The 15,855-nt window shown below is 51.2% G+C and overlaps 2 protein-coding genes across 2 annotated transcripts; both read left to right on the forward strand.

The window, feature by feature from the left end:
• Positions 1–1,448: 1,448 nt before the first annotated feature.
• FSUBG_7675 (Anucleate primary sterigmata A) lies at positions 1,449–7,223 on the forward strand (the record flags this gene model as incomplete). Its single annotated transcript, XM_036686005.1, has 3 exons — positions 1,449–1,919; positions 1,982–7,040; positions 7,093–7,223. The coding sequence occupies 3 exons, from the start codon at positions 1,449–1,451 to the stop codon at positions 7,221–7,223; spliced, it is 5,661 nt and encodes a 1,886-aa protein (XP_036536861.1).
• A 1,604-nt stretch (positions 7,224–8,827) lies between these two features.
• FSUBG_7676 (LIM-like homeobox protein) lies at positions 8,828–11,842 on the forward strand (the record flags this gene model as incomplete). Its single annotated transcript, XM_036686006.1, has 2 exons — positions 8,828–9,303; positions 9,358–11,842. The coding sequence occupies 2 exons, from the start codon at positions 8,828–8,830 to the stop codon at positions 11,840–11,842; spliced, it is 2,961 nt and encodes a 986-aa protein (XP_036536862.1).
• Positions 11,843–15,855: the final 4,013 nt, after the last annotated feature.

Genomic DNA, 15,855 nt, shown 5'->3' on the forward strand with positions numbered 1-15,855 from the left:
GAGAGAACTTGCTCCTTAGCAGTTCTTGTCTTGCCTTGCTCCTCAGTTCTTCACTGCGACGGACGGACATCTCAATCACTAGTGCATCTGCATAATTCCTTTTCCTAGGTACTGCTTTGTATTTCAGCCAACCTCGGACCCTTCTACAAGGGCGACATCCCAATTCCTAGCGAAGAACCTCAAACGTCACCGACCGGCCGCCCTTGAAATCAGTCGATCCACCCCAGTCCACTCTGGAATTGAAAAGAGACTTTGTCGCCGGAGCAGACTCCACCTGAAGGTCAGGTACCAGCGCGCACCCTAATAATTATCAACATCTCTCATTGTCGCGCGCGCTCTCTCGAGTCTGGACTCATCTTCTTTTTTCGTCGTCCTTTCTTTTTCGCCTCAAATCTCAACAAACGCCCACGTCACTGCTGGGAAACTCTGTCTGCGCCTCCTTTGTCGCCGTTGGCTTGGTTGCATTGGTGACAGAGCGCCCCTTGAGCGGTAACGAGCGTTTTCGGCCGTTGGAGATCCTTCGAGTTGCCAATTCCACTCGGGAATGAGCAATAAGATCGCTGTCGCATAAGTCGTCGAGAAAACATTCCAGGAACCAGCACCAGAAGCTCTCCAAATACCACAACTGCCTTGGTCTGCCTCTGCCAGAGGTGCGACGCTTGAACCAGAGTCAACAGGGATAAATTCCCACTAATTACTGGTCTTGGTCTCAGTACAACCCACTGTGTGTGTCGTGCAGTCTGCCTGCCTGTGCTTTTGCTCTGCTTTGCTTGTGCGTTGTGCGCTTGTGTGCTTTGCGGTACCTGACTAAGGAGAATCGCTGGCGCCCATTCGCTATTCGACCAGTGTGTCAATAATTAGACACACTCTCACCCGCAAATCTGGGCACTTCCAATCGCATTTTCTCTCGACGACCGACCGACATTTCGAGGTTCCTTACGTTTGCGCTGCATTACACTCATTCTTTGAACTCTCTCTTTACTACTGAAAGCTCCTTTTTTGTTTTGTTTTGTTTTGTTACTGTTCTAATCGCCTTCACTTTCACTTGCACTACTTTCTTCCATAATAACTTCTTTTGTTTTTTTCTGTGGGAATTGTTTCTATTTTTTCTCGCAGCCGGGTCTGCTCTCTTACAGCACAGCACCTTAGCCCCAATCTTACGCACTCTCCCTGCAGGTGGCATTGCTGCAATCTGACTGGTCTGTCTAATCTATTACGGTACCGGTACTTTAACAGGTGCTGTACCCCGTCTTTCAACAACAAACACGACCCAGCTTCATTTAGCCAGCACAACACGTTCAAAACTCTCAACACACCACAAGCACAGAGCCACCACCCCTGCGACGGGCCTGTTACGTCGTCCGTCTGCGTATCTTGATGGTTTCAAGGCGTGATTGAGGAAGTTTTCCTTGCCCTCTTCCGAAGAGGGCCACTTTTGCTCTGAAATCATGGCTTCTTCACTGGCTTCCGACAAGCCAAGCTTGCCCGCTCCCGGCGCAGCGCAATACGACCCTTTTATCACAACAACACCGCCTGCGCCCGCGCCCGTGCCGGCTCAGCACCGATATTCGAACTACGATCATGATTTTTTCGTGACCGGGCCTGCTTCCCCAGAATCCGCGAAGCGAGCGCTCGCTGCTCATTTGCAAGAGACCGAGCGTCGCCTTGAGGAGGCGGGAAAACTGGGTAATGCCTTGGTTCTCCAGCGCAAGCAACTCACCGAGCAACTTAAGGAGATTGAGAAGGTGAACAGCGAGGAAGAACTGTCACAAGAGCTTCGTGAGCGAATGGTTGGCATTGAGAAGGACTTTAACACATTAACTCGAGAGTCCGCCCGGAACTTGTTGCCCAAGCAAAGAGTTCCCAGCAATGAAGTCAACCCCAATTCACCTTTCGCGCCCGAGAACAAGGGCGGTAGAGTATGTCGCTTTCGCATTCCTAGCAGTATACCATTTTTGCAGTTAACTAACATTACTTCCAGCGATCTGTTAGCCCTTCCAAGTTCGAGAGCCAAGCAACAGGGTCACCTACGAAGTTGACCGTGCCTAATCGCAAGATTCGCAACCAGCCCTCAAACCGAGTTCACGATATCGAGTTCGCCGCCGAAATTAGTACTTCTCTCATCGCGCAAGTTCGCAATCTGCAAGGTGTGCTCGCCGAGCGAGACGAGGAGAATAAGGACCTCAAAGCCGAAAAGGCACGACTCGAGCTTGAAGCAGAGGGTTTTCAGCAACGCTTCAAATCCCTCGATGAGAGCGAGAATCGATATAAGGAGGAGAACTGGAATCTTGAGACCAAGTTGCAAGAGCTCACTGCTCAACACAAGGAAGCTTTGGATCGTGAGAAGAAACTCACTCAGACTCTCAATGTCATCAAGACGGAAAAAGTGACTATTCAGCGAGAACTTGATGAGGTCAAGGTGCACCACGCACGATTGATCGACCAACATGCTGCCGCCGTCAAGCAACACGATATCGAGCTTGGTACTGTCAAGCGCAATATTGCCATGGCAGAGGGCGAGCGTGCTGCTATGCAACGCCGAATTGATGACCTTACTGGACAGAACCAAGAGCTCGCCAGGGCCTTCGCATCTCAGCGACGCACCGTCACAGAACTGGAGCCCACCATCCGGGCCAGCGACGACGATCTCGAATCGTCCGCCGACCATCTCACTCCCGAGCATTCGCCGCCAGTGTCCCCTATCAAGGGGACTCCCCGCCATGCCATGCTTGAGACCGAGACTATGAAGTCATCTCTTTCCCATGCTCAGCGAACCATCCAGAGTCAACGAGGTCTGCTCCACCGTGAGAAGACCGAAAAGCTTGAGCTTCGACGTATTATTCAGGATCTTCGCGATGATCTCGAGAAAGCACGAAGCGATGCGGGTGAACATAAGCCCCACCGAAAGTCTCGTGTCAAGGAATCTAAGGAATTCAAGAAGCCTCCCCGTTTGCTTGGATCGTTCCGCTCCAGCAGACAAGAGGTTATCACCGACGATGGCGAGTGGGAAGACCAACATGATGTTTCTCCTCGCGCCTCGGTCTCTCCAATGATCTCCAGGTCTTCTCTCAGCAACAGCACCCAGACTATTCTCCCCAGTATTGAGACCTCTCACATAACGGATACTGAGCAGTTCGAAACCGCTAACGAAGGTGGCGAGTCTGCATTTGAGACCGCCAACGAGCGTGGTACCGAAACTGAGGACTTCCAAACCGGGGCCGAGGAAATGTCAGGTAGCGATGATACCGAGACTGAGGGTACGACCCGAGGCTTCGGTAGCATGAAGAATGCTCCACGACTTCCCGCCGGTTTCGCTCGTCATGCAAGCAGCAATTCACTGCATAGCACTGCATCGACTTCTGGCGACGAGGACGACTACTCATACACCAAGACGCCAACTGGCACTATTGGTTCCCAGAGAAGCAGCCGTTTCCGTATGAGCCGTAGCATTTTCAACCGCTCCAGACAAGTCAGCGAGGAGCCTACCTTCCAAAGCAGCCCCGTCAGCTTTGCCAGCAGTAGAGAGGGAACACCCCAAGCCGGAGGACAGAGCTTGTTTGCCGAGCTGCAAGATTTCGGCGGTAGTGACGACGATTCAGCCGGCCCTGGCACACCCAGTCGCATGCGTGCTCGCTCTATGACTCCTGGTTCTATTCGCCGGGGATCATCACCACGACCTGCAGTGCCTCCCATGCCCAAGGTCATCATGGTTGACAGTGGTATGATGACTGAGCCTGTTAAGATCGTTCCCAGACTTTCTGGCCTTGGGACGTCACAGATGTCTACCACTGGTGCCATGACGGACGATGGAGATGAACACTTCGCCGAGTCACCTGTTAGTGTCGTGGCAGCGATCCGACGTGCTTCCATGCATTCGTCAATTGGACCATCTGGCGATCGTGATCGTCGTATTCCCTCCTGGGCATATGACAGTCTTGCTGACTCTAGGCCAATTTCTATGGTCTACAGTGACGCTGGTGCTCAGCATGACCCCGACATGGAGAAGAACTTGGCTCTATTCCCAGCTCCTCCATCTATGCTACCCATCCTGCCCCCCAACTTGACTATGTCCTCAATCGCATCTGAGGAGGTTGAGCCCGTTTTGGAGCCTGAAGTGGTTCCAACTCCTCCAGCATTGACTTTCACAGCTCTTTCTAACCAGAGTGTTGAGCCTGTGCCTGAGTCCGGGAGCCCTGTTCCTGACCTGACAATGACCTCGATCATTTCTCAAGAGCTTGAGCCTCGCGCTGAGCCCGTCGTCCTGCCCCCAGCTCTCAGCTTGTCTGGCATTATGGCTCATAGCCTCGAGCCCAAGGCCGAGCCTGAGGTGCCTCTGGCTGATCTGTCCATGACTACTATTGTCAATGAGCAGGTTGAGCCTATCGCAGAGCCTGAGATTCCAGCTCCAGCCCTGAGTCTCTCCTCCATCTCAGCTGAGATGATTGATCCGATTGCCGAACCACCTGTGGAGCCTGTCATGTTCATGCCACCACCTCCGGCTCTGTCCATGTCCTCTATCATTGGCGAGCACGTTGAGCCTATCGCCCACAAGAACCCCGAGCTTAGCATCTCTAGCATTAGGGGAGAGAACATTGAGCCCATTTCTGAGCCTGTTGTTCCTGCTCCTGTGCTTCTTATGTCCACCATTCGAAGCGAGCATGTTGCGCCAGTTGCGGAACCTCTGCCCGAGGCTGTTATCCCTGCTGTTGTCGCTCCTTCTCTGCCTCCAGCTCCCACTCTGAGCTTCTCTGCTATCCAGGGAGAGAACGTCGAGCCTGTCGCTAGCAAGGCACCCGAGCTTGCTATGTCTAACATGGTGGGTGAGGTGGTCGAGCCTATCGCTGAGCCGTTACCCGTGCCTGTCATCCCTGAACTCACCATCTCAACCATTCATGGTGAACAAGTCGAGCCAGTTATCGAGTCGGCTCCTGAGCTGACTATCTCTGCGATCCAGCGAGAATATGTCGAGCCCACAGATCTACCTGCCCCTGATCTGGCTCTCTCTTCCATTGCTGTTCAATCAGTTGAGCCCATCAGCGAGCCAGAGAAGGTGGTTCCCAAGCCATCCCTCAACCTGTCTTCCATCTATGCCGAGGGATGTGAACCTCGTGAGGAGCTTCGTCCCACCCCCACTACCCTCGTGTTTTCTGGTCTGTCTACACAGAATGTTGAGCCTGTATCTGAGCCTGCCCCATCTCTGGCCTTGTCTGGTATCACCTCTGAGAACGTCAAGCCTGTTGATGAGCCTCTTCCTCTGCCTCCTGCTCTCGTAATGTCCGATATTGCGACAGAAGGGGTCGAGCCTATTAGTCCTGTCTACAAGACACCCACGCTGCCTGCGTTTGCATTCTCCAACATCGAGTCTGTCGAAACCTTCCCTGTCTCTCCACGAACCCCCAAGAGAGACGGATTCATCCTGCCCCGCGATATGAAGTCACCTTTCATGGAGCAGGATGTGCCCAGAACACCTGAGAACCAGCGCGGCATTGATCAAGGGTCATCGCCTCTCATGGTCGAGGATGAGAACGGCCAATCTCCTAGCGATACTCCTGAGCCTGCCACTCCGGACTCGGAGCGGCCTTTCGATAAGCCTGTAGTTATTATGAACGACCAGGGTGCGCAGACATCTCTCACAGCTGATGTGATTGACGCCATGTTCAAGGCTCGTGCTCAGTCTGCCTTCAGCCATCAAAAGAGCCTGTCGATGGCCAGCATTGGAACTCCTGGAACCACTGGCACCTCCGGCACGGTTCGAATTCGCCGATCACAGGAGATGTTTGAGACTCCAAGCCAGCACGAACGCGACACCGACGATGTCTTCAACACCAGCCCTATCCGTCGTCCTGGAAGCTCCAGAAGTGGCCGAGCATCAATCCAAGATGCTCCTCCTCTGCCTGCGAACCACCGCCAAGTCATCGAGGCTGCGCGATCCAACTCGTCTCACGGTCCTCAGAACAACATGGGACCACCTCTTTGGCCTGCTTCGGCACTTAAGCAAAGGCCAATCACCCCAGGAAACAGGCCCGCCTCACCAGCGTCCACCGCTCGGGCCACGCCCACCCAGCGTACTGTTCGAAACCCTGTCAGCTACGGTGAGCTCGGAAGACAATCGCCATCGAAGCATACAGCGGCATCTAGGAAGTCCTCTGTATCCTCGTTCGCTTCAGAGCTTGACACTCGATTTAACATGCGCCCTGGCGAGATGGGCATGGATCCCTCCGGCTTCGGACCCAACACTGATCCCCGCATGATCCAGGCTATCACCCAGACCATGATCGGTGAGTATCTGTGGAAGTACACTCGCAAGACAGGTCGTGGAGAGATGTCGGAGAATCGACATCGCCGCTACTTCTGGGTTCACCCTTACACCAGGACTCTTTACTGGAGCGACCGAGACCCCTCAACTGCCGGTCGCACTGAGCTCAAGGCCAAGAGTGTTCCTATCGAGGCTGTGCGTGTCGTTACTGACGATAACCCCAGTCCTCCTGGACTCCATCGTAAGAGCTTGGTCATCATCTCTCCTGGCCGAACCATCAAGTTCACTTGCGCAACCGGACAACGACACGAGACCTGGTTTAACTCTCTTTCGTACCTGCTTCTTCGCACCAACAATGAACAAGCTAATGTCGAGGACATGGCGGAGAACTTCACTCGAGAGGATGTTGATGAATTCAACCCCCAGTTTGGGCAGCGTGCGGCTAACGGGACACGACCTGGAGCACCCCCCTCTCTATCGTCTTATAACTCTCGAACAACCCGTAATGAGTCGCCTGCCGTTGGTATGTCTATGAACATTCCAACTCTGACACCCAAGGCTCAGCCACAGCGCCCCACTGGAACGCTGAGCAAATTGAGTGGCTATTGGAAGGGAAGCCAGCTGTCTGGCACGCTCACAAGTCGCCGCGGCCGTGGTAGTGCCCATAACGTTAACATTTATGAAGCCAGCGAGGCCCACGATAGCGCCGAGGATGTGAGGGAGATCATCGAGAGGCAGGATAGGGAAGCTGACCGTCTCGAGAATGTCCGAGCATGCTGCGATGGTAAGTTCAAGTGGTAGGAAGAACGAGAGTACATATACTAACAGTGCTCCAGGCAAACATGATGTCGGAACTCTCCACCAATTCTCCAAGCGAGGCCGTCATGGCAACAGCACTCACACGCACTCTCACCCAGGACTTACACACTCTCATACTACTATGTCTTCTCTACGCTCTCGAGTTTAAGCACATGCAGACTCATTCACCTACACATCTATTCCATTACCTGTAGAACACCATTTCGAGCAATACACTGTTGTTGTATGGCGAACACCAACTGTTATGATCGGCATCCTTCACGGACTTTCACGAGACTTATGATTTTCTTGACTTTTCTGCTGCGCGTCCTTGACAATGAACCCAGGAGCACTGCGACCAAAAGACTATAATCACCTTACTACAGCCAAGCACCGGCTACGACCTGTCAAACCTTTCCTACTTTGTCTTTATTTCTTATCATACTGTATGCAAACGCTATTGCAGCCAGCCAATCACCACCCAACCACAATAAGGTCTGCCGATCGAGTTTAGTATCGACGGAGGCTGGAAAACACCAAAAACAACATCAACACACCACACCACACCACACTGCATTCTAGCCAACACATTATTTGTTTGAGCAGACCTCTCTCAATGGGATCAGCGCATGGGAAGCTGGGAACGGACCTACAGGAGTTTTTTGTCTTGTTTACTGTCCAGGTGTTGTCTAGTATAGCGTAGCTCACCTGAGAAGTATTGATTCATGTAATGTTCTCGAGGCTGTGGTCAAAAGAGAAGAAGGAGCTTGCGTATAGACGCGATGTGCTTGGAGAGTTTCTAGGCGAGGGGTATTGATGACTGAATGAGATTTTCGTATTAGACTGATTGATGTTGACGTTGTGAGGTTTGCTTGACTACTGTAGTACTCTTCCTTTCGACTTGTAATGACTTTGAAAGCAAGTGACTCATTTAGTGGCTCTAGAAAGCTCAACGTTGTCATTCAAGCCATAAAATGTTGAGAATATGGGCTGTTTGCACTTGTTAACCGACGCCGAGGACAGATTTCAGTTGATAGTGGTCATATGTGGCCTCCACCCAGAGACAAGAGACATGAGATGAGAGATCTTGTGATGCCTGCCTCCACTGGATTTGAGTTTCAGGCCCCAGTAGAAACGGCCTCGACTTTGACGGTTGTTAGTGCGATACTGTACGTATTTCAGCCCATTCCCATCGAAGAATTAGTGCTTCTACGGCGATCATCTAGGGCCAAATCAAGTATATTGTACGTCAGAACACAGCACCTTTCACGATGTACGGGGCTTCAGATATTTATTTACTTCCTGGTCATGAGAATATCAGTGACTGATTCTCTGTATTTTCCAATGAGACCCGCTGAAGGTCCTTCATTATTTTGCCGTTGTCTCTATGGAATATCTAGTAAGGTACCTTGTTCTAGTCGTCAACGGCGGGGGAGGCCTGTCAGCCAGTGGATTCATCACATGACGTAGGTATGTAGGCTCGAGGTACGTACCTCTAGCCTCTAGCGGTGTCACTTACATACATACACTCACTTGAAAGTGCCAGCCTATCAACTAACTCCGCGTATAATCATTCCGTCTCCCCCAACCAAGATCTCACATCGTCAACTACTTTTTTCTCCCTTCAGTACCTGATCGACCCTGTTCTTTTCCACTCCATCCGATGCGTTCTTCTCGCTGTATCCTCTAGCTATAGTCTAGGGTGTACTATAGTGCCCCTCCTGCGCACAAAGCTCCCTTGAGAGAGCCTTTGTGGCTCCGGAATTCGGAGCCATGACCAGCTTCAAGTCCCTTCTTATAGCATACGTCCTCGGCGGTCTGACCTTTATACCGCTGGTGATAGTGTCTGTGCTGGCGTTCATATTCTATACCTCTCCCGTCGTCGACGACACCGCCAACGAACCGAAATACAGCCCCATCGTCGACAAGGACGATGATACAACCGCCCTCGAGGCCGCTAAGCGGTCGCACAAGAAGGACAACCGCGCGCACGAAAACGACCTCGATGTAGCCGCCGGCTTCTTCGCTGTGTGCAGAGAGTACACGCCTATGGGCATCAATGCGAAGCCTATCGAACGGTCAACACCCGTGGGATCTACGACCGTGGCTCCTTCGAGTCCCAGTGTCTATCAGACCATGTACCGGAGCATATTCGAGAGGAAGCCCACACCCGGACCTCTAGACAACAATAGTAACAGTACGAGTCAACGGCCCAAGAATGCGGGCAACGTTTTCTATGTGGTGTTGAGGTTTGTGCAGCTTATTTATCCATACCCCACATCCCTTTGCTGACCTTTGTCCAGGCATGGCCATCTTATGTTGTTCGACGACGAAGAGCAGGTTGAAGTTCGACATGTTGTTTCCCTGGCATATCACGAAATCAGCATCTACTCAGGCGGCGATGTCACTCCTGAAGGCGAACTCTTCATCAAGCGAAATGCGATCCGACTGTCCCGAAAACAGGCTGGTGCCGAACTGACTTCTGACAGCCCTGTTTCTAAGCCTTTCTTCCTATTCTCTGAAAACTGTTCAGCAAAAGAGGATTTCTATTTTGCCCTGCTCAAAAACCAAGAGCAGAGTTTTGGGGTCGATGGCCAAGTGCCGAAGCCTTTGCATTTCGATGTTAAGAATATCATCTCACTGGTCCAGAAGCTTCACTCTACGGAAGAGAACATCCATTCGAGATGGTTGAATGCATTGCTTGGGAGAGTCTTTCTAGGAGTCAACCAGACCAAGGATATCGAGGCTTTCATCCGCGAAAAGCTCACCAAAAAGATCTCTCGCGTTAAACGACCTTCATTTCTTACTCACATTACCCTCAATGGAATTGACACTGGCTCGGCAGCACCTTACTTTACGAACTTCAAACTCAAAGATCTTACAGTTGAGGGAGAATGCGTCGTTGAAGCCGACGTAAAATACTCAGGAAACGCTCGTATTGAAATCGCTGCCACAGCAAAGATCGATCTGGGCGCCAGATTCAAAGCACGCGAAGTCAACCTTGTCCTTGCAGCTGTTCTCAAGAGAGCTGAGGGTCATATGCTGTTCAAGATCAAACCGCCACCAAGCAACCGAGTTTGGGTAACTTTTCAGAGCATGCCCAAGATGGAAATGGATATCGAACCCATCGTTAGTGCGAGACAAATCACTTATACCGTCATTCTTCGACAGATTGAGAACCGTATAAAGGAAGTCATCGCAGAAACAGTCGTATTGCCGTTCTGGGACGATATGCCCTTCTTCAAGACGGAGCACAAACAGTGGCGAGGCGGTATCTTTGAAGGAGATGACGCCACGGTTCCCACTAATGATGCTGAAAGTATAGTTGCTGCAGCAGGAGATGTCGCAGCTGTCAGCCATCTTGATGGAAGCCCGGATTTGACAGAGGAGACGAAACCTCTGGAAAAGAGCCATACAGTACCAGTCATGGAAGCAACGCCGCCGCCAACGGGTCTCTTCGGGCGCAGACTTAGCAGGACGGGCACCAACCCTCAAGCTTCTGTCTCTGCTTCTGCTTCATCAACCAGTGTCGACTCTAAGGGGCCGGGTGCGAGCCCAGTATTAAAGCCCAAGATCTCCAAGACGTCCCTACAGCCTATCGTGGGCACTGATGCCGCTCACGCTGATATTTTCAAGCCATCGACATCGCCCCCTGATCATGCTACTAATTATATGGCGGCTCTGCACTCTCGCTCACACGACGCTTCCCCCAAGCCCCCCCAGACATCAGATGCGCCTTTGGAATCATCGTCTGCCTCCCAACGGTCAACTCGGTCTTCGCGATCTTCGTCATCAGCAAATGACGCCCTCAACAACAATGTACCGGAAGACACTCAGAAGACTCCAGTTGCCATGGGCCGCCGTAACACGACCTCATCCACTGGTTCATCTCACACCGATGAAAGACCAGGTTCCTCTGCTGCCTCCTTGAAAGAGTCCATCAAGAGTCAGACAGGGTCACTGGGAAGGAGTTTCTTTACACGCCGTGAGCATCCAGAGGTACCTGTTCAGGTGGAGGAGGAAACGGACGACAGTGAAACTTCTCGAGATCATCAGAATAACACACTCCACAGACAGACCACGCTGGCGGCTGTTTCAAATGCAGCATTGCAAGCCAAGCAATGGGGCTGGAACGCTTATCAACGACACAAGGAAGCACGAAAACAGGCAGAGCAAGCAAGTCATCTTGATCTCAGCCAGCCCATGGGAAGAGGCCAGCCGCTACCTCCTCCAGGAACACCTCTCCCCAAGCCTACAAATGGCATGACGCGGATAGCACCCCCGACGAGTGTTCCTACGAGGAAGCCAGTCCCTGGACACAATTCGATAGAGTCTCTTGAGACTCACCACGAAAATCATCCTGAGCACGAGCATGAGCACGAGCATGAGAAGCATGGCGAACATCGTCCTCCCTTACCTTCTCGCGGACGGCGTAGACAGAGCTACGCACCTGAGCCGGATAATGGACAGAATGTATTCGTCGTTGCCGCTCCAGAGGACTCTCAGCCCGCTACACCATCGGGCGATGACCCTTCAAACCATCAAGTGTGGGCTTCAAGTGATGAGCAGACAGTGACTGATAGCGGAACATCTCGTCTTCCCCTAATGATCACCAATGAATCGTCACTTGTGCAAGAAGATGAAAAGTCAGCCGGTCCCATAGAGGCAAAACCTGCCGCTCAAGCAGCAGACGAAGATGATGATGACTTTTCCGGATGGATGGACAACGAACCCTTAGATATGGAAATCAATGACCCTATACAGCCCACCGCACAGGAAGTCAAGTAACAAATAAAGAGACAGAGAACCAGGCGTTCTGGACTAGGTAGGTTGGGGGTGACTAGAAGTCTCCGGTGGAGCAAGCTTTCTTCAAACTTGCCTTTTTTTATATAATTATCGTTGAATCGGCGTTGCTGGACGGTGGATGGGCTCTTGGTTATAGGTGCTACATCAGATATACCTTAGGAATCGAGTAGTAATTACACACAGCCTACACTGTACATCGAAATAGCTGTGTTTGACATTCGATTGCAAGTGTCATCGGATAAGCTTTACTTGTCTTGAGCCGTCGATCCAGCACATGGACGAACAGTGCTTGAACATGCCGAACAGCGAGCATGCTTACAAGCGCGTCCCGGATCGATACCCCTCTGCTCGCAAAACAGAACGACAGACGACTGATTAATACTCTGGGAGTATTAATTTGTTCGACAGCAACCTGCCTTAATTTAAAGCAACCCTCAATGTTTTGGAAACGGTGACAAACCCCAAAGTATACTGATTAAATGCCCTTGTCGTGATATTCTCAGCTCGGCTAACGGCATCTTTGGCCCTTACATACATCACTGATCGGCTTACGATTTCTCTAGACCATTCCATAAAGATGATCAGACAACAGCGTGGTTGCTGTACTTGTGAGAGAATATTCTCACATGGTCACTTCACCGGGTGGTTATCGTAGTGAAGCCCCCACGTGTTAGTCACAAAGCAGTTGAGTCGTGGACGATCTCGGGAAGACATTCCATTACAAGAGACGCCGCTTGATAGATAAAACACGGAGGCAAATGCAAGACAAAGATCGTGAAAGTTCCGTAACGCCGAGATGGAGGTGTTGAAAGAAGTTGAATGCAGCAGGCATTGTGTTGTGTCGGGTTCCGGGGGCCAAAGTTGTATGTGTCAAACAGGCCAACTGGACAGCATGGCCATGCCTGATTTTCATTGTTGCATTCATTTTGCCACCACTCGGCAGCAGCACAAGTGTCAGCTACCAGCCGATAACAGTTCTGAACTTGCTCGTCTTCGTACCGAGCGAGTGTTTCATGTGCCCTCGTGTATATCACATCGGCAGAGTAAGCACAAGAAATGACGTCCGGTGTTCACTGTAACCTGTAACCGGCCTGGAAGGTAGCAGCTCAACACCCAAAGAGTCTACCTATACCCTTGGTTCTTGAGGACGGACAAGCGGGAGGAGGCAGTATCGAGGTCCCGTCTGCTGCTTCATCATTAACTCAAGTTGGTGTCAGTGATGTTATGCAACAGAAAGTATTGAGCAAGGGCAGAATGCAGCTCTCTTTGATGATTGGGTCTCCTCTCAGCTCAACTCAGCACATGGCTTCGTGGAATTATACTGTGTAGCACCATCTACGCTCTGTAAAGGGTGCGCAATGGCCGATTTGAGTCCTGCTTTCCCGCCACCGATGCACCCCAGATGCAGATGAACTTGGTGATACCCAACGAAGAGAATCGCGTGGCAGACTCCATCACCATTAGGTAGTTTTAACTAGTCTGGCCTCCCTCAGGATCTTCGTTCGACTCAAAGCAGACGTCTCCGCCAAGAATATGGGGTACATGGCGGGGGAAAACGGAAGTGGCTTGCTCCTCATCCACAGTTATCCTCGTAGTACGGATACAGAAGATAGGTAGCTTCTCAGCTGAGTTTGAAGCTTTTGGCGTAGGTGCGGGTGCCTGTCTCAACAACTTTATGTGTTTCTTAGACGAGACCACGGGGCCAAGGAAAGCCAAGGTTCGAGCGACGAGCTGTGCCGCTGAGAATGCACGTTGCTGCGTTGAGAAAAGAGCTTGTTTCCCCTCATCTAAAATAGTAGGTGCCTAGGCATTGCACTGTCTTTCTTGGCCATGGGAACCCCTCGTCAGTTAAGTTACAGTGCAAATGGTAAGCTTGTTAAAAAGCTTGTGGTCGGTTCAGTTGCGCGGCCAAGCCGACGCCAAAGATGTCTAGAAAAGATGCATGGAAAGAGTAAAATTACCCAGACCAGCCAGACCACGATAGCCTCTGTCAGATGTTCGGCGATCCTCGAATTGACCAATCCCGTGGCTGAATTTGGGCGCAGAGAGACTGAGGGACAGGCTCGATAGCATCATCTCACCCCTCATCTCAGTAACTTAACCGACAAGTAGGCTAGTAGGGTAGAACGCCAACACCTGGTGACATGCCTTGTGCAGCGTCTTCAACTGTCACTCGTCATTGAGACTGACGCCGTAACCCGGATCGATATAGCTTCCTTGAGTTTAAATGTCATGTTGCAGTTCTGTAGGTACTGCACTGTAACCGCGACCCCACGTCTCATCATGATACGTAATTGGTGTGTCCGGATGAGACTCGCTCGCTCGCTCTGCAGTACCGAAGCATGGCATGGCATTGACAAACGACAGGTGCGCTTATTCCAAGAGAATCTCAATTCAAGAAAAGCTGAATCCATCGAGAAAATGATGATGCTCTGTATGCCGAGACGAATGACGCCACCATGACCTGAACAATCCATGGACGGTGTTGCTGTTGATTCATTCCATCCATCCATCCATCAATAGGTAGGTTGCAGTACAGCAAGCAATTGAGTTGTGATGGATGGAGCTCGTGTTTCCAGACTGTTGGATTCAGTCCAATGGAGCCACTTACCAACTCAGGCAAGTAAACAAAAGTTATCCGCTGAAAGCCGTTCAATGTGCCTTGTTAGCTTGCTTGGCTTGGCTAATAAGTTGGGCTTCTTGTGGTGAGGCATTTTCTGTCCCTCGTCAACTCTCAAGCGGAGCCTGTCTTTGTCGCACCGTAACTACCGTCCTTATCCATACAGACAGTACAGTGCTGATGCATATTTCCTCTCATTATGCCCTGGCCTTGTAGGCTTGTACGTGTCAGGTCTTGCACTTGCAGCGGGTCTCGAGTCTGGAACATCGTGGGCGTTAGCATGGCAGCTTTCGCCAAGCAATTGACCAAACAAGACGAGCAGTTCATGTCTGCCTGCACCTGGACAACGTGAATTATCATGGCCTGAAAGTTCACAATTGATATGACAAGGAAGCCGTTTATTTGTTAGCAGCTCTTTTGCGTCTTCAAGCTGGTCTGGCATCAAGGGAGTGTCACAGGGCTGAGCGACAATGTCATCTCTGTCTGTGCTCCGAAAAAACGTGAGAGCTCAGTGTATGCAAGGCATCGAAACAACGTCAGGTCCAGTGCATCAGCGTGGGATGTCTAGGGCCCTGCAGTTGCCAACCGGCAGCGAGACGCCGTTGTCGACAGATCCAATGTCAATTGAACGACGATAGCGTCGTGTAAGCTAACCACGGACGGACCGACATTGGTCACGGATGCACACTCCCTCCTGATCATAGCTGGCACAGTTATCTGAACTGGATCTAACTTCGGACCACGCGTTATCAGTAACTGTTTTTCGGCTTCACCTTTCAGATGCGAGCCGCGCCTAAGCTTTCTTTTGACTTTTGTGTATCATCAACAGCAAGAGCTGAGGTTGACTTGGTCTTTACCGTCCTAGGTGTAGTACGTGAGAAAGACCCAAAAGGTGTGGCAAGATCCGGCATTTGCTTAGATCTTGAAGGTGCCTCATCAGACTATTTGGGCTTAGCTATCTTGAGGGTGTTGCGATGTTCAAGCCAATCGACGTGATATTCCATGGGCTCATGCAAGTCTTATCCGCCACTGTTTGATGCACGATGCAAACCTTTCATTTTTTTCTCGAAACCCAATAACAGATATTTGCTGGCCAACGGGGCCAAGAACGCAGCCTCTCGGACTTCAACGCCGTGATCAGGTAAATATCGTTCCTATTGACGTCTGTTCAAATGGAGCTTCTTGGCGTCCCTCCTGCCTGTGTGGCATGACAAGTTCATGGATGAATCTGGAGGCCCTCGACTAGGTCTCGCATCCATCATGAGAGTTACCCCGATAGGATCGAAGAATCTTTGTCGACGAGCCAGGGTTGCAGTAAAGAATCCATAGCCTCATTAGTAGGACCATGAGACCGGCTATAAAAGTCACGAGGTAA

Source organism: Fusarium subglutinans (assembly GCF_013396075.1).
Source record: "Fusarium subglutinans strain NRRL 66333 chromosome Unknown NRRL66333_c0000099, whole genome shotgun sequence".
NCBI lineage: Eukaryota > Fungi > Ascomycota > Sordariomycetes > Hypocreales > Nectriaceae > Fusarium > Fusarium subglutinans.